Source organism: Ischnura elegans, chromosome X, assembly GCF_921293095.1.
Source record: "Ischnura elegans chromosome X, ioIscEleg1.1, whole genome shotgun sequence".
Lineage (NCBI taxonomy): Eukaryota > Metazoa > Arthropoda > Insecta > Odonata > Coenagrionidae > Ischnura > Ischnura elegans.
Window position 1 is genome coordinate 52,443,167 of NC_060259.1, and position 18,808 is coordinate 52,461,974.

Genomic DNA, 18,808 nt, shown 5'->3' on the forward strand with positions numbered 1-18,808 from the left:
GAGGGACCTTGTACACACCTTCATGAAGGTCTTGCTGGATTTTATCATTGGCTGTTGGCAGTAAGTCACCAATTTTCGTTATGGACTGGCGGGACTGAGCCCGTATTTAAGGAGGACGAGAATCGTGGACCGGCATCTTCGACCTGAAGAAGCTGGTAGCAGTGTCAGCGAAACTGTTGTCTTAAACCAACAACCGACGCGGTATCACCGGAAGAATGGACACATTGCACCTCGACACTGCGGAAACCTACGTAGTCACATCACGATTAGATTTCCACATTTAAACATATTGAGGATAAAAACATATTTTACAATAGAACAGATATCCCGTAACCCTCAATGTAAGAATAATTTTAAAATCGTTCAGTTATGTGATTTATTTTCCTTGCTGATTCCCATGTTAAATATTTTTCAAATGGAAGAGAACAGCTAAAAAATCTGCAATGAGTTGTCGAGTCTAATACCAAACGGTTTATAGTTTTTTATTAACTCAACAGGTGTGTAACCACTAGATGCATCATACCGGAATAGAGGAACAATAAATTTACCGCATACTACTCTAAAATTCGTATTGTTGTGATTGTTTGCCGCGTATTAATGACGAAACATATCTTATTTTTAGGTTATAGGTAGTCGCTGAGAATAAAATCTGGGATTACGCAATGAACAACATCAAGTAAAAAATATGCATACAATACAAGCAAGCTGTTAAAATTAATTCTTTCATATTGAGGCTAATAACTTCTGAATATACTGCACTGATGAATTTAATCTTGAAGTTAGGTATAAAGTAACATCAGTAAACTAGGAGTAAGAGATAGCGTAGGACTGATGAAGAGAGCGGCTAAAGGTAGATATAGGTCGCTTGAAGCGGTTGGTGGCCGACTTTTGGGCATTCGTGAAATTCCTTTCGCCATTCGACAAACACGGTGACTATTAGCGCAGTAAAAGGGACCGAGCTACATGTAGTTGAATCAATAATTCAATCTATTTCATTACCGAGCTCTTGGTGCCAAAATTCACTAAAACTCCCCGCCAGAAAATGAATATTCGGGTTTGCATCACTGCCAAGAATAATTAATCCTTCTCCGCGAATTACATCATTGCCTGTGGCATTGATGAGCTCATCAATGCGTTGCTATTGACGTAGCAGCCAGTGATTCTGTTTCGATTAACTCTGCTGATGAAATAATTTCACCAAAACGCGGCAATAACTAATTATCTCATTCATTTCCCGGTATTTCCAACATTAGCCTTTAAAATTGGCCAGGGTATGTATGAATACTTTGGAAATGGCTACCATTCCCTCTACAGAATTATAACTAATCTTGGAAACTGGTCTAAGCCTATGCATAGACGTGCGCTGGAAGTAATTAGCCCGCTGATTTGTTATCAATAAAGGAAATATATATATATAAGTATTTTTTTCTGATTTGTGAATGAAAAACTTTGCCGTTTCTACAATTTGGAACTTTATTTTCCTGACTAGTTTCGAAAATAAAATTCCAAATTGTAGAAACAGCAAAGTTTTTCATTCACAAATCAGTAAGATGGATTTCTACAACGTGAAAGCCTTTACAATTCAGTGCATGAAGTATTTTTTGTTTTTCTAATTGATTATTCGAGCAAAAAATCACGGATAGAGGCAGTAGCAGATTACAGAATTATACCATGATTAAAATAAAAACAAATATAGTCTATTCTTCCAAGCGGGTTATGTATTTCAGATGATGAGATAATTAATTTTTAATAATTATGGAATAATTGGTGGAATCAGTCGGTGAAGTAGCGATGAAAAATGAAACGTCAACTATTGCGTGTTGTTCTAAAAACAGTAATTTTCAGAAATGTCACGAAGCATTAATGGAGACTAACACGGTTGGTCGTCTGGGCGGCACAAATTAACTCGATAACTATAACTGTGGAGAACTCTATTACGGATATTGATGGAATGTTACCGAATGCAAGAACTTACCACATGTGTGTTTGTACCAGAATTTTTTTCCATCGAGCTACTCATTAGTCTGGCCTCACCCGCACCTAACTCAAGTATGGATATTTTTAAACAGTTTTAGTGTTATTGATGAGACTTAGTTAATAGCCAATTTTGAAACTTTTGAATTGCTTTTGACTTTTGAGCCATCATTTTATGACAGCGGACTGCAATTGAAGCACCACCTCCGTGGTGAACATATTATAGTTTATCAATATCAACTTTGTTTTTTTATATCTCATTACTAACTTGAAGGTGGAAGTGAACTCATTTTGTGAAATCTGACCTACCGTTTTTACCGATTCAAATTTCCACACGGAATGGTCATGACACGTCACAAAATGGTATTCTTATTTGCTAATTGGAACCCTTTTTCCCATTGATCCTGATTTACTCGCTACATTTTTCCTGCTATTCATGGAAAACTTATGGTTCATACTCAAAACGAAACAGGTATGTTGAACTCGCTGAAAACGAAAATGCTGGAAGACGGATATAGGCAGACTGATAGTTTGGACGAGATTAACCTTAAAAAATGTTTCCAATGCAAGCATCAATTCATATTATGATTATAAAGCATCTTTTAAATCTGGTAAATTAAATCTTAGGCACGAAAAATTCACATTTCCCCAGCTGACTTTACATATTTTAATTAAAAAATAAAGTAACAAGTCGGCCATTCGGTCGGGTGGTAACATAGATTCGATTTACCCAAGTACATGTCGTTGCAATGAAAAATATGTACATGGAGAAACGCATAAACAATAAAACCATATGAACTTAACCATAAACATAGTAAACATAAAAAAATGAGAAAGATCCTTACAAGTTAATATTATATAATCTTCTCATGAAGGTCTTTAGGTTATGCGGGAATGGTCAAAAACTACTTTTGGTAGACCGTTCCAATCCCCTATCCTCCGATGCAGCCAAGAATATTTCGCAGAATTTGAAAGCAGTTTTGGAGGATCTATTTTATGCCTGTGATCTTTTCTTGATAGATAGCGCGGCTCTTTAAATCTATCTGTGATATCTATCCACGCAAGATCATCAGCATTTTTGGATTTTGATGGTGTACAATCTTGTTATTCTTTGCAAATGTCATATATGTACAGATTTAAGTTTCAATGTTCCCTTAAACACTATACTAACAACACAAACATATGCGCCAAAATGTAACTTTTCTTTGTAAATTCGCCGGTCGGGGTGAGTCAGAGTTCACCAGAGCAACTTCGAGCGCGCCTGCGGCTCCTATGTATATTATTATCCGTCTTGATGCTGCGATTTGAAAAGTTTCAAAAGATTCGAGTATTTTCAATTTTTAATATTGCAAAATTTAGACTCCCGATCAAATCAGAAACAGGCGTTAGGTTAGTATTCCGATTTTGAATCAATCCTTATAATCGAGTTGCATGCTTCTCTGTGATTCTGTATCAGTCAGTAGCTTCGGCAGCAGTGGCGTAACTATGGAGGGGGATAGTTCCCCACCCCCAAAGCCTCCGAGTAATAAAAACAATATTTGAAACTATTGTCTAGTTTTGACATTTAATAACTGCGTCTGCTTAAAGTTAATGTTTTAGTGCGAAAGTGATGTGAAATGTATTTCCAGGCATGTTATTTTACAAAAATCTTTTTTCCCAACGAGGGGAGAGGATCGCCACCCCAGGCTATCCCATCCCTCCCCATAACAATGTCCGAGTTACGCCACTGCTCGGCGGCCTAGTTATTTTAAAAGATATTTACGCAAACTAATCACGTGCTCTAACTTAATCTTAAGTGCCTTAATACTGAGCTTAAAATACATTGGTTAGATCAAGCTACATGCTCATACGAATAGGCATACATACATTTGCATGGGACTCAGAAATTCGTCTCAAGGTATCACGGCACCTTTGGGAGTTTAGGTCAATAAGGTTGTTTACCGCAGCCGTTTTGGGCCACAAAATTAATAACAAGGGTCTGTTTTTATAGGTGCGAATTAATATTTACCAATAAGTTATACTTTACCCTAGTGAAAATGGTCTTGTTGTTTCTTTGAAGTATTCAAAGGAAATCGTTAATAGCTAGACGTCAGAAAAAATTAATATTCATGAATTTCACATTCGTATTATACCTGCTCATTAGTTCATTCCTAAAGAAGCCTGGACTTCCGTAGAATTACCGAAGCAGTACCAAAATATGACGTGTATATTATTGCATAATATTTAACCATGTTTTGACACTGAATATTTTCTCTTTCGTTCACAGGCAGCTCATGGAAGGATTGAAATGCATAGATGACTTCACTCAACGATGTATGAAGACGCTGCAAAGAGATTCTTTCCACAAACTCTACTCTGGAACTCATTCAGTACTCACAAATCTCTGTACGAACGAAACCTACAAGAGAGGTGAGACTAAGAGGGATTTAATTTAGTTTTCACAGTGATGACGAAGTTATTTTCTTCAGCATACGCGACTAAACGACTTCATTTTATTTAAAGTAATCTGTAGCTGTCGTAGGAACTAAAAGAGATTCTAATACTTTTGTAAAATGTAGCAGCCAATTTCTCAGTTGGCTGTCAACATTTTATAAATTTAAATCAAACTATCTTCAAGCTTTTTTACTATCACACCATATGCGGTAGGTGCATAATGGACACATAACTGCTGTAGAAACATATCTTGTTCAAAGGATGACGTTCGCCATGAAAAAGTACGGGAAAAAATTCGGGAGATCCGGGTTCGAATCCCGGCTAAGTCAAATATTTTTTCATGGCGAACTTCATCCTATCGTGTATTTAACTTTGCACCCGTGCGCGTGACTGCGTACAAAGTCACTTGTTCCTGCAGTGCTTTGATATCTTGTTCAGTTGGATAAAATGAGGAAGGGAGGGATATAGGCCCTCATATTAATGTAGCCTAACGCTACCTTTTCTTTATCATCTTTGTCTTTTTATAACTTATACTGTACACTTTAGCTTGGCAAAGAAAGCGTTTTTTTAATCTACAATCAATGTTTAGTCCTGTTTGCATTTCAGGTTCATATTTAATATAGAATACTCTGAAATCATGCACCGCGTGGATTTTACTGCTACAATGGAAGGGAATTCTAAATACCTATGCTAGTACTTTCAATTTTTTGTGATGGAAAATTCGGATTCCATGGCGTGTCAAATAATATCAGGTGAAGCTCGCCTTGCTGTAGAGTTTGATGAGAATAAGTAATGAGTAAAAGGTACCATGCCATCACACCAAGAAATATGTTATTCACCAGTACTCAGGAGAAGATTCTGCTGCAATTTCCAACAAATTATAAAAAAATAAAGGTGAGGAATATGATATAACCGCTGGTGCATCATAATTATTCCTGGAGATGAGGTAAACTAGGCATTTCAAACCCTGCAATACGTAAACGACGCCTACATATACCGTGGCAGGAGAGCCATATTAATGCCTGAAATATTATACCAGAGGGTTCCCCATCCATTGCCTTGACATGCCAATTTTAAGGACGCAACTTATCATAAGCGCATTGCGCGAGGCATTTTTGTCGGCTTCAATTATTAGGACTTAGCATTGCAACTGGGCGGTAAATTTATAATAAGAAAACATGATACAGTAATTTTGACCAACATAAACAATTTTCACAAAAACAGGGCTTTTTTTATCCCAATAAGTCACAACTTTTGTTAAATTATGAAACTGCATCCTTAAAGTCGGCAAAATTTCGGAAAAAAGAAAATCTGGCGGAGTATAACGAAGTTTATAGCGATAAAGTTGTAATTGCGCATCATCAAATTCATCTTCCAAATAAATGTTGCTCCATGGCCCAGGAGCACTTCGCTGCTGTGCATTGGTTGAAGCGGAATCATTCTCCCCTTGCAGACTTCCTCCGGCATCAGCCTTGCGTGGCTGAAGTCCAAAAGCACCACGAAAGCTGCGCAAAGGACTTCCAGGAGAGGATCCAGACGGCGGGGCTCGTGGGTGGCTCCCCACGGTTGGCGGCTTCCGGCGGAGGGGACCACGGCGACGACGCAATGATGACCGGATTCGACATCCCCAAAAGGACCATGACCCCTGAAGAAAATCAAGAGTACATGAGAAGGGTTTGCTGGTGAGTCACTTCAACGATATGATCGTTGGATTATTCTTCCTCATAGAATAATCCTCCAAAATCGTTAGAACATTAATTGCTTATGCTTGGTTTCGCTATTCAGTAGGCCTTCTTCGTTTCTATAGCGTTGAAGTGTTTTCCCCTTCCCGTCCCTTCCGCACCTTTCCTCTCCCAGAGACGTCGTCGGGCTCCTATCGCGGCGGCGCCTCTTTCCTTTTCCCTTCCTCTCCAGCCCCTCCCCGGGTGATCGGGCGTATAAGCCACTGCCTTGGTTCCCGGCCCCGGTGCGTTGTATCCTCTAAGGGTTCCCTTGAGCTCTCATACGTTGGTGAGTCACTTAACTACCTACGGAAAAGCCTGTGGAGTATTGTTAATTATAGAATATTCTTTCGTGCATCTAAAAACAACGATGCTTTGTTTAGCTTTTTTCGTAAACATCGGGAACATGCGGAAAGATCTAGCAACAACCCTCAACTTAATCATCATCATCATCACTGGTCAACAATCCTAGGATTGTTTTGACGCATCTCTCCACTCAGTTCAATCCATCAACTTAATATAAGTGAAAAATGCGCTGCAAACATTTCAAAAATCAGTTGCTGCCACAAATAATCCTCTGTTAAGTCATCTCTGGGAATACGAACCTCGAAGAGAACCCTAATATCGATACCCTAAATGCACCCTAAACCTTACCCACATCCGTAACCCTAGTTGAAAAACCCTTATGCCATGACTCTGTACATCTTTTACAATAAGCGATCTTTACCTTTGCCTATGAAACGAATTTCAATTTCACGTCATTGATCCATCGTTTCAATAACCTTCCTCTGTCTTTCTCCTCCTGAGGAAGCGGGGTCGTAAAAGTCTTGGACTTAGTTTCCGACCCTCACGAGTGCAACCGTTGCGGGCCCGCTCTGGGTAGCCAATGCCAATGGTGAGTCACTATGGTGACATCCAAATAATTACGTGAGGCGTTTAAGGGGGGAAGGGGGTCAAGCCGATTCTCACCTAATCTCACGTGGGGGATCTGGCAATAACCACGTAATTTTTTCCTCAAGAAACAGTGTAAAACGAGACTCTAGACTACGAACTTCTTCAATCTAATATTTAATACTATTCTTAACTAATCTTAAATATATATAATTAAACAAATTGTTTTTTTTTAATAAATCCGACGCAATGAAGCATAGATAAACGCCTCATTTAGCCTGAAAATATGCATTTTGAACAATCTCACGTGAGATTAGAGGGGGGAGGGGGTCATAGGCGGATCTAGAGGGGGGCAGGGGGGCACGTTCCCCCCCAGACCCTTAAAAAATATGCAAGATTTTTAATACGGTCCCATTATCATTGCGTTCCTTTTGTATTACGAGGTATCCTTGTGCCCCCCAGAACAAAATCCTGGATACGGCCTTGCTTGTGCACCCCTCCCAGAAAGAAGTCCTGGATCCGCCCCTGGAGGGGGTCGAGCCAAATCTCATGATATCTCACTAAGGGATGAGGGGGGTCCAAAAATCGCCAAAATCACCTCACGTAATTAATGAACACCCCTTACCCAACCATTGCACTCCTCGTTGAAACAGAAGGTAATCAGAGGGCGGGAAGTAGGAGTTTTGTTAGGTGGGCAAAGATCAGCTTACCGCCCCTATCCTTGATCCTCCCGCGCTCCCTCCCTCCCCCTCACCCTACCACCAAAATATGATACATCCGTGAGCTATTTTTTCTTCAGATGCGGTAGATGTTAGATTTAAATTCCACGCCGTATGTGTGCTATCAATAATCCTTATTAATATTAATGTTTAATAGTATATAATTTAATAACAATTGGTAAATAATTTAATAAGAAAAATTAAATAAATTTTTCTTTTAAACTTTTTAAATTTTGTCGCTCCCTGCAATGTGCCTCCCAGGGCACGTGGCTCCTATGCCCCGCACTAGTTCCGGGCCTGGTTAATCACGTCACATGTTAAAATCGAAAGCTATCACGCAAAATAAAGAGAGTTGTTTCTAGCTGAATCTGGTGAGATTCTAACATATTAGTCTATTAAAAGTAACTGGCAATTTTTCTCAAACACATTTGGAAATACTTTTTTTGGAAATTTTCCAGTAATTTTCAATTTACTAATATGTATTCCTGGGCCAAAAGTAGCGGGCACAATAGTATGCTTAGGGTATGGCGCTGTAGCGTATACAATGCGCTCTAGCGTTGTAGAGATCATTGACGTGGACGCCAGCGGGCTACACACACCGCAAACAAAACGTCCCTACACCTCCGGCATCTAATTTTTACAGTCTCCGCACCCATCGAAACTCACTATAGGAAACTATTATTCAAAAAGACTAAATCGAAAATGCCAAAATCAAGTTGCTTTTTTTTCTTTTTCAAGTTAATTTTTCTATTTCAAGATGTTTTATGCATTGACTTCATAACAATCCAATGCTTCTAAGGATATATGCACCAATAGATAACGTCCTCTTTGAAAAAGTATTTGGCTTAGCCGGGATTCGAACCCGGATCTCCCGGTCGCCGGCGTGCTAGTCAACTATATTCTTTGAGTTAACTTCAGGATGGGTTGTTTGGTAAAACCCACCCCGAAGTTGGCTCTGAGGAGATGCTATGATGGTGTATTTAGCTAGTACGCCTGGCCAGTAATCGGGAGATTCGGGGTCGAATCCCGGCTAAGCCAAATATTTTTTCAAGGCGAACTTCATCCTTAGTGTATTCATATTTGCACTAGTGCGCGCGATTGCGTCCAATGTTATTTGTTTCATGCAGTGCTTTGCTTATTAGGGCACTGTAGGAAATCATGGTGAAATTTAACCCCCAACGATTCCACTAAGGTATGAATCAATTTCTGTCCTAGGGTTAATAGACTTTCTCAGCAAGATATGAACATTTCCGTGGCATTCTTTCTGGAAAGTATCAGTCCGACGGGTATTAACCGAATAGCTGAATCGGACGTAGAATTACAACTGGGCGATAACTTAAAATCTGAAAATATAATACAGTAATTTTGATCACCAAAATGAATTTTCACAAAGATAAGACTTTGTTATCCCCGATATGTCTCAGTTTTTGGTAAATTATAAAAATGTTTCCATTATATCGGCAACGTAGTGGAAGTTTATCGCTAAGTTTTCAGTGATAAAGTTGGAAATGTGCATAGTCAGATTGATTTTCCAAATAAAGTTATGTATATTGCCGTATTTTGATAAAAAAACAAGCAACAAGGTTCATCCAAATTGAAGCTCAAAAGATAAACCGGTTATGAATTACCTATGCACTATTATTCTTATACTTAATAAGATGTTCTTACTACACAAAAGATTTTTACAATCAAAACCGAGAATTTATCTGTACTTGTTCCTCAATAACACTACCAAAAGGGTGGATATAGAATTTTGAGAGGACAATTATTTTCCCAAAAGGCATTCGTCACCATAAAATTCGCAACGATACCTTAATTTCAAGCACGCATTCGATCATGTCCTTAAAATCTCACCACACGACATCTGCATGAAAAGGAATAATTGCCAACGTCCGATTACCAACTCTTGCGCGAACCTCTGACACGCAATCTTCGTTTTATGACCACAATTCGGATAGTGAATGGCCAATTCAAGTCCTAATACGGAGTACAAGACATATTTCTTCTTCTACATCAGAAAATATTAATTTTAAGTGTAACTTCTGGAGGTGTATTCGGCAACTGAGCCCCTTCATCGGTGTGCTAAACGGAGAGAGTCGAATTTATCCAAGCTTTCCGTTCGACTTCAAGCATTCAATTTTATAAAAACATTAAATATTAAAAGTGGGTTTATTCAAGGCATTCTTCAGTTTTAACGCTACGCAATGTGCAAATAATTCAAAATAACAATTGTATCTATATAAGGTGAAAGTGAATGAAGAGCCAAATTGTAAAACTGGAAAGAAAATTACACGACGCAATGAGGAATAGAAAAGTTATCTGCCTTGTCCTTCAATCTTACATAAAAATTTACACGCCAAGATTCTTCAAAGCGCTCACTGTAAAAATATAAAGGCGCCAGAGTAAGAAGAAAGGATATCGAGAAACTGCGTCACGTCTTCGCACTAGCCTGTAGCGAAGGTGCAGCGGAGTGCAGGATAGCACCCGAACATGTTTCTCCACGTAATCTGACCACCACGGGGATTGGAACCCAAATCATCAGCACAGGAATCCTGCACCAATCCTCCCACCATCCATCCCGGATCTCTATTTCCGCAAGTTACCACGATATTCCATCACTTCAAATTCCATTTGTACATATAACTCGTTATTCTCTTTACAAAGCATTACATGATTACAAATCATCAGAATCCAATAGCGAAAATTTTATGTTAATACGAGTTCCCATTAATAAATATAATCCCGTATTTCCAACTTATCATATCGTGCTGAGCTTCAGATAAGAATGAGAGATATTGGTCTCAAAAGCAGCATTTTGAAAATCTTAGTAAATGATTGAAGGCGAATAATAGAAGAGAAAACCTTACCATTTTCTTCATCTAACCTAAAGCCTGTTAATAATATCTCAATTGATAGTGATTAAAATATATTGAAATATTGAAATAAATATTTGCATTTTTTCACGATTATAAAATTTATTAATACTTAGGTTTCAACGATATTACATCATCTTCAAGGCACAAATGGTGTGTAGAGCATTCATTTTATACAATTTTTATCTGGAGTTGGGGAAAGTGCGAAGAGGCAGTAGGGGAAGGAGATGGGATAACGTGAAGAAGAAAGTGAACGAAATAGAGAGAAGAGTATAAGAGGGAAAGATGTCTTCAGCTCTTTTAGATCAAAACTATAATTTTGTATGGATGACAAACATAAATACGCAAGCAGATTAAAATTATCTTTTCATAAAATATTCATCTGTACACTTTCAAAAAATAAGTGCCGGCAAAAAACATTCAGACGATACATCTGCACCTTGAGCGCCTAACTCCCCACTTTCCGCCATCGTCTCCGCCACCCAATCACAGCCGCCCGAGCTCAACACGTCCCGATTCCCACCCCCCCCCCCCCACACTCCTCCTTAGCGCCCCCGGCCGCGTTTATCGGCCCCTCCCCTCCCCCGCCCACCCCTTCATTTAATTACTCGCTGCGGCCCCACCGCGCCCGATTCCCTTTGTTTTCGCTAATAGAATATCCCGAGACAGGATCACAAAAGGGGAGACTGCTACCTCCGTGTTAATTTCAAATAATTAGACTTGCATATTTCCCTCTGGAGATACGCCGGCGAATGCAGAATGCGACTAGGGTGACAATATAAGGAGATAAGACACGCCTTCGCATCCCCTACCACTGTCCCCTCCAACCCCTTGCGAGGGGTTTTGTGAGACCGCGAATCTCCCGCCAGCGGAACGGAGGCGGCCGGGCGCGCGCTCGTCCCGTGTCCGAGGAAGAAGCCTAGACTCGTTGGCAATAGAGGCGAACACGGCCCACCTCAAACTATGAATAGGGGAGCGAGTTTAATCGGCGGAATTCGACATTGACGGTCTGTTTCACTTTGGCTTTTATAGTGAGCGTGAACAAACTGGTGCGATTGTGAAAGTTTTGCAATCACCGCGGCAACGGGAAGAGATTTATCCATGGTGAAACATAAACAAAAAATGGTAATATCAATACTTTGATGTATAATTCCACTACCGACCATAGTTTCGACACTATGTGACTTGAAAATGGCATAGATAGGCCTTAAAAATGATAGTGTCGAAACCATGGTCGGTAGTGGAGTTATGCATTAAAGTGTGGAAATTACTATTTGTTGTTTTCATGGATACATCGCATTTCCACCACGTCAATCCTAAAACGATTTAATACGGGAGTAGATTTACCTGGTTATCACGATCAACGGCGTTTATATTGAAAATTAATATGGAAATTCACTATAGGTTTGGGAAAAGACCAGAGTGATTACCAAAATTATCCAGGTCCCTACTCTGGTCGGTAAAATGCCTAAGATTATAGAGACCATATTTAAACCTATGGTCATATTCTTGGCGATCAATTGTCTCTGGATACAAAATGCACACGATGCCATGCGTTAATTCTTCTCTGATCTTCTACCGGTTGAGATTTTCCAATGTTACCATCGATTCAAACATGGGGTACATACAAAAATACAAGTACAGGTAAATTATAGGTTTGAGACGAAAATACTCATCGACTTTGTCGGGAGAGCATCCTACAGGGGGTCACTCTCCAAACAAATGAATTCAAACTGAGGTCGCTGTGGCTGTTTTTTCCGGCTAAACGCTTCCAATTGGGGATCCACAAATGTTCATGACATATGTATAACTCATACAAATTATATTTAACGTATGTTAGAGACTTAAGTTTAATATGAATAAAGGTCGTAGTAGTCGACTGAATTTCATGAACATGATCACTAGGATGCATTGTTTTTCCAATGATTTCCCAGAGATAATTGCATCGCCGGGAAAATATCTGCATCAGTATCATCAATGTGACTCCCAAAATATGTAAATATTCTCTGTGAGATTAATTTCCTCGGATATTAAAAATTTAGGGACAGAAAATTTTTCATATAACATTCTTGACCTGAGTGGCCATATTTCAAAGCGGAAAGAGGTCATACATTAGAAATATTTGCATTTTATGCCCATTTTTCTTCGATTAGATGACCTAATACTCTGCCTCCGAAGTAATCTATGCGTTCGTTTGGCAGCATGCAACACTCATTCGCCATTTTTTTCTATATGTCTGTAACAAATGGCCCGATGAAGGAATATTCTCCTTCCATACCGTAGAATTCATGACAAAAAATTACCGAAATAGGTTAAATGGCATTGTGTAATTATCTCGAACGAAAATCTTTCAAGTGGCTGACTGATTTTATAGTTGATGTAAAATGTATCCTTTCAAACGAAAATTATGATTATATTTGTGTGCTTGATGAAACTATACCCGGACAATCTTAGTTTCCCATTAGCGGGAAAAATTTTACCTTATCGTGCATCAAAAACCTCGGAGCATTGCTACTTGTGCAACAATTCCATATTCCAAGTGTTCTTCGCCTTGATAATATGCCCATCGAACCCACTTAGCGCATCCCTACGACTCGACTGGAAGAAGCAGTGGAGCGAGGAAACTGCAACCTAGCGATATTGTCACTTGCAGAATATCGTCTGTTTGAGTCGTTCTAGCCGAAGCACCATTTGTTTCTTTTTTCAAGACAAAGCAGCGGGCAAATATCGTTGTTGAAGAGTCTAATGACGGTCTGGATAAAAATCGCGCTGGTGGCGGTGAGATATCATGGGCGCAGAAATAGCTGAAAGCTGTCAATAAGGATTCCTGACCAATATGTGACGGGATTGAACTTAGGAGCAAAGTTTAATTTCTCTTTTGGTAGACATAAGTGAGGAGCTGTCATCATTTGTTCACTATTTAACACCTTTTTTAAACTTGACGACACAAGGTTTCAAGCTAATATTTTTCAAATGGGCAAAAAGAACCTAGCGTAAACAATGACGACGACACGACAAGCGAATTTTATTTCCTGATAATTTCGATTCAACCGTAATAAAACATTGTTTTGATGAAAATGAACGTCCCGACTCACTATTGCAATCGGGTAGTTGTAATTTTGCTTAATAACCATTGTTTCAAATTGTAACATTTTATTGGGGTTTGGTTCCCATAAATTCCCATATTTTCCTGCAAGCCAAACAATTGCTCTGAGGTGAAAGGCATCGTAAGGAAAGTGCTCGTGCAAGACTTGATACACAATTGTCCATTTAATTCATAAAATTAAGAAGTGCATCGCTAAACCAATTTAACGTGTCAACAGTCACTTACCCCGACCTTGTTGCTCTATCTTATTCCAACCTGTCTTAACCTCATTGACAGTGGGTTCGTAAAGTCGTGACGTCACAAATCGCTAGTGGTCTTTTTATTTTCCGAACAAATCTTTACGGCATGTTTCCAATCATTGAGTGATACTTTAATCATTTGTCTTATCTCGCCCGCGGATTTCATAGCATTATTGTTAGTTGAAATTTTATCATTGGATTTGTAATTAATTATTTCTGTACTCATATCGCATTATCATTCAATATTGAATCCTAAATTTAGCTTTAAAATAATTAAACTCCCGCAGAGCGGCCACTATCGCAAAGGTATATTGTATCTGCATCTTCAGCTATCTAGCGAGACATAAAAAGTTCTAAAATCATTCAATAAATCTAACAATAGATTTTCGTGTTTGCAGTATCCAATCTGGGGCTTCTTATCTTTGCTTTTCAATAGAAGATAAATTAAGTGCTTGCCACTCAACCCACGAGAAACTAGCGAACTACACGGCTGTCAAAACACCTGGTCTGCCACACGTTCAGTTTTTGGGCAAAATTAGGATGAAAGTGAAATTGCACGTATTTACTCATAATTTACGATTCATAACATAAATATTTTATTTGAAGAGATTACGCTGTGCCAATAAACGTAGTATTTGGTGTAACAGATCTAAAATTCGTCTCCAGAACACCAGTGAGTAGACTTCGTGTCACATAAAAAGATCACTACGTTTTCATATTTTGTTTACAAGCACAGTGATAATACATGCAGCCCCTATTTTCATTTCCAAGTCAACACGAGCCAATATGGGTAATTATTAGACAATGGCAGTGGCTTACGTACACCAATGTCGTCTACTCCGCTCGTAAAAGGCGTTTTATATGTGGACAGTTAACACCTGGCTCAGAATAAAAATTAGGTTAGTTGCGGACACTCTATAGTAACTTTCAGTTTTGGTGAGATGGCTTAAATTTACCGTAGTAATCATAAATTCACTGTTAAAATTACTTGCAGCAGAAACTACTGTAACTCGTATCGTTTGGGAAAACAGATGCCGATCTCCATGGCAACCGGTTGTCTTGACGTCATACTTTGCCTGTCCATTGAGCCTGTCCCATTGAGCTACTGACTCTCATGTTCCATTATATCAACGGCCATGTATATTATATCTACGGCTGATTTAATGGTCTTACAAAAAACCTTGAAGTGCGGAGAATTATTGATCGGAGGATAGAGCATGATAAGCCATTTTTCCGCAATTTTACCGCCTTTTAACACCCAGCAAGTCGTAGAATAGGGACTGCGGAATGGATGAATGCTTCCATGGAACGGAACGTTATACGAAGCTCATTTTTCGGGATATCCTCCTCATCGATTCACATTTCACGAACTTTTCGCCGGTTTTTTAGACGGTGTCTTCAGGTGAAAACTTCTAGCTTAGGTTTAACATTGCGTCTAATTAGGTCAAGTTTTCATCACGGTGCGGTGTGGTGCGTTCTAATTGGTCATATTTTTCAAACGGTCATTTTCAAACGTTTCAGATTGAATAACTGACTTCTTGCTCTTTTGAATGTTGATGCTTTCGCTATAGGGAATCCTGAGCTGCATCGGTTATCGTTCACATTCTATCCGCCTAGGGCCGATATTTTCACAGCGATGCACACAAAATGGAGCAACGACTAAAATTAAACGAATCCTCAATTAACTATTTCAACCACAGAGGAAATGTGAGCGATATCCAATTTTAGGTTGCCCTCGTGAACAAATGCAAGAAGAGCTGGGAAGAGGATCAAGGAGTTTAAAGAGTTCAGGACGATGTGACGGCAGGTGTAAGCTATCCATTATGCAGGGAGGATTCAAATCTAGGCGGCCTCATTGTAGGAAAACACTACGCAATGCTGCAGAATTTATAATATTATTAGACGGTATAAAATATACGAACGCATATTTCAAGTTTTTTCCTTGACGGCGCGGACATGTTTGTGGAAAAACTCGACATTGGAAACATGTATTTCATACTGTAGCTTTACCCTTACAAATGCAACATTGCACACTCTTTCTATACAGGGATAATGTACCACTGTCTGCAGCCACAATGTGACATTTTTCTTTTTATGGCCAAAAACTGCATAAAATCATGGCATTTTGAAAAACAGAAAAAAGGTAAGATTTAATTTTGTTTTCCTTGATATCATCGCTACAATGAATCGTAATTACTGCACTGATTCCTCGAAACCTTGGTAAATAATGAAAAATTTAATAGCACCATCGCCTACAATAAGCTATGAAAAAGGACAACATTGATGGTCTGCTGTGACACTTTACGCCCTGGGAGTGTATCCCACACAGTCATGGTCTCCATTCTTGAAAGCGGTCAGACGCTGATGGCGAGATTTTCTCTTCCATTCCTTCCTTCATTATACCATTTTCGCAAGATATCGGTCTCCTCAATAGAAAACCGAATAAAGACGAAATATACGGAAAACTGCGAGAAAATTTTCTCCTCATTGTCCTCAATGAAGAATTTCTTTTCTTTCGACGAGGTTAGGTTATCCATTCTGCAGGCAGGATTCAAATCTAGGAGGCCTTATTATAGGAAATCACTACGTAATGCTGCAGTATTTATAATGTTGATAGATGGTGTAGAATATACGAACGCATGTTTCAAGTTATTTTTCACTGACGGCGTGGACATGTTAGTGGAAAAACCTAACATTTTAAACATTTATTTCATACTGTAGCTTTACCCTCGTAGATACAACGTCGCACACGGTTTCTGTGCGAAGATACTTGAAAGGCAACTATTTGCAGTAACTATGTGAAATCCTTCTTTTTACGGCCAAAAACTGCTTGCAAACATGACATTTTGAAAAACAGAAAAACCGTTTGCTTCAATTTTGTTTTCCTAGGTATTAACTCTGAAGTGAACAACGACTCGTAATTACTGCACGAGTTCATCTAAACCGTGGAATGCACTGCAAACTTAAGGAGCACCAGCGCCAACGTTTTATTATGGAAAGGGACATCGTTAAAGTATGCATTGACACTTTACGCCCTGGAAGTATACCCCCCACTGTCAGCGGAATCGGAGCCGCCTATCCTCAAAGCAGAAATTCCGAGAGCTGTGGACTTTACATGTGCGAGCTTTATTCAAACCGATCAAACTTATCTTGAAGTTAAAACGCTGATTTACGCTGTTAAACGCTGAAACTTAATGAATTTCTGTTTCAAGGCATGGTGAACAGAAAGATTTTCATTGAACCTATTGCCTTAACCTATAAAATCCATGAATGATATTAACACCTTCCTATTTCAGCAATCTATCAAATAGATCAATACATGTATAGTTAATGGGTTTTGTCAGTTAATTTGGTATCGCTAGTGGAAAAGGATATGAGCTTTTAGAAAACGAGTGTCGTCCTTCGCATCTTAACTTTGGGATCCACCAACGCCATGGTATATAATCTGCTAATAAACTGATACATAATACTCAGTTGCATTGTGTATTAGTTTAAATAATTAAAAATCTTAAATAAAATTATGTGCATCACTTAAAAGCCTCTAATAATCGCTACAAAAATCTTTAATGCGTCACATAATAGAATGATTCCTTACCCGTCTTCAAATGAAAATTATAAGAGCATTAAACTGTCTATTTTCTTTATGGAATGAAATGAACTTGCTGCAGCCCGCACAATTACTTCTTTCGTTTGATCACTGTCTCTCTCATATCTAAATGCTGGCAAAATTGCCCATCTTCTATTTGCACTCAGAAAACGCTCCGTGCCGAGCCGAGGTCCGCGTTCCCATCCACGAAGGCTTAAGCTTCTGTGAGCCAATTAATTATTTCGGTGTAGCCGGCGTCAAGCGCCAAAACATCGAACACCAGATGAGGATACAGTCTCTTTAAGGATTCATGTCGCTAACAAAACGTTTGGTGGGGACTCGATGAAAACAGCACATTAACGAGCATGGAATATTCACTCACACTTCAGAACTGTAGTTGATGAAAATGTTCACAATTCACTGAAAAAAACGCTTCTAATTTATTTTATATTTCATTTTTTGTACTGTTAACTATCATATGCCAGTCGGAAATTAAATGAGACAATCCGTTTATTCATGCCATTGAATTCAGATTTTCAACTCCGATAGACTTGTCCGACCCCAGGGTGCAAAGGGAAAAAACTCGCAATTTCACGCATTGATAGGTTTGTTTCAAATTCATCTCAAACTGTCAGTTTCGTGAGATAAGTTTGGATCACTGAATTTGAAAAAGATTATATTTTATAGCTAGAAGGGAAAATGAACTATATATGCTTAAAATGGCCGAGATACAGTCATTAAAAATTGGTAGTATTTTAGGAACAATTGACATTTTTCTGCGGTGATCATGGTCATAACTGAAGTTTCGCAAAATTACTTGCCCTAGGACTAGATTTGCTGTAAAAAAATTAATAGAAAATTAAATAAATCTTAATCTGAGTGCATAGCAATGGTCGGGTATTTGCGAACCATGAGTCTCAGAAAAAATGGTATAAGGTGCGTGTCATTTACTTAAGATCCTTTAACGCCTATTTTCCTTTCAATTAGATGACATCACTCTTGAGAAACAAATGACGAACAAATTATAATAAGCATTCTGAGAGTAGTATTGTCAATAATCGAAGATTAACTTGGTATATCGGAGATATTTAACATGTTCAATCGACCGAAATTTCATTAATAATTATTAAATAACTCCCGCATTTGGTCCCAAACTCCCAAATAGGTCCTCATTTGAACATGGCCCAGGTCTTCTAGGACTCCTGGACGTTGGATGCACCCCATTCTTCTTTAATGATAAAAAGAACTTTTGTTTCACGCGATGCA

General features: G+C 38.8%; 1 protein-coding gene across 1 annotated transcript in view; it reads left to right on the top strand.

Annotated features, from left to right (window-relative positions):
* The window catches only part of LOC124170918, a 184,779-nt gene that overhangs the window by 161,693 nt on the left and 4,278 nt on the right, over positions 1 to 18,808 (top strand). Inside the window, exons 3-4 of the mRNA XM_046549972.1 lie at positions 4,241 to 4,383; positions 5,861 to 6,089. Coding sequence (XP_046405928.1) covers positions 4,241 to 4,383; positions 5,861 to 6,089 — 372 coding nt within the window. The remainder of the gene's footprint in view (positions 1 to 4,240; positions 4,384 to 5,860; positions 6,090 to 18,808) is intronic.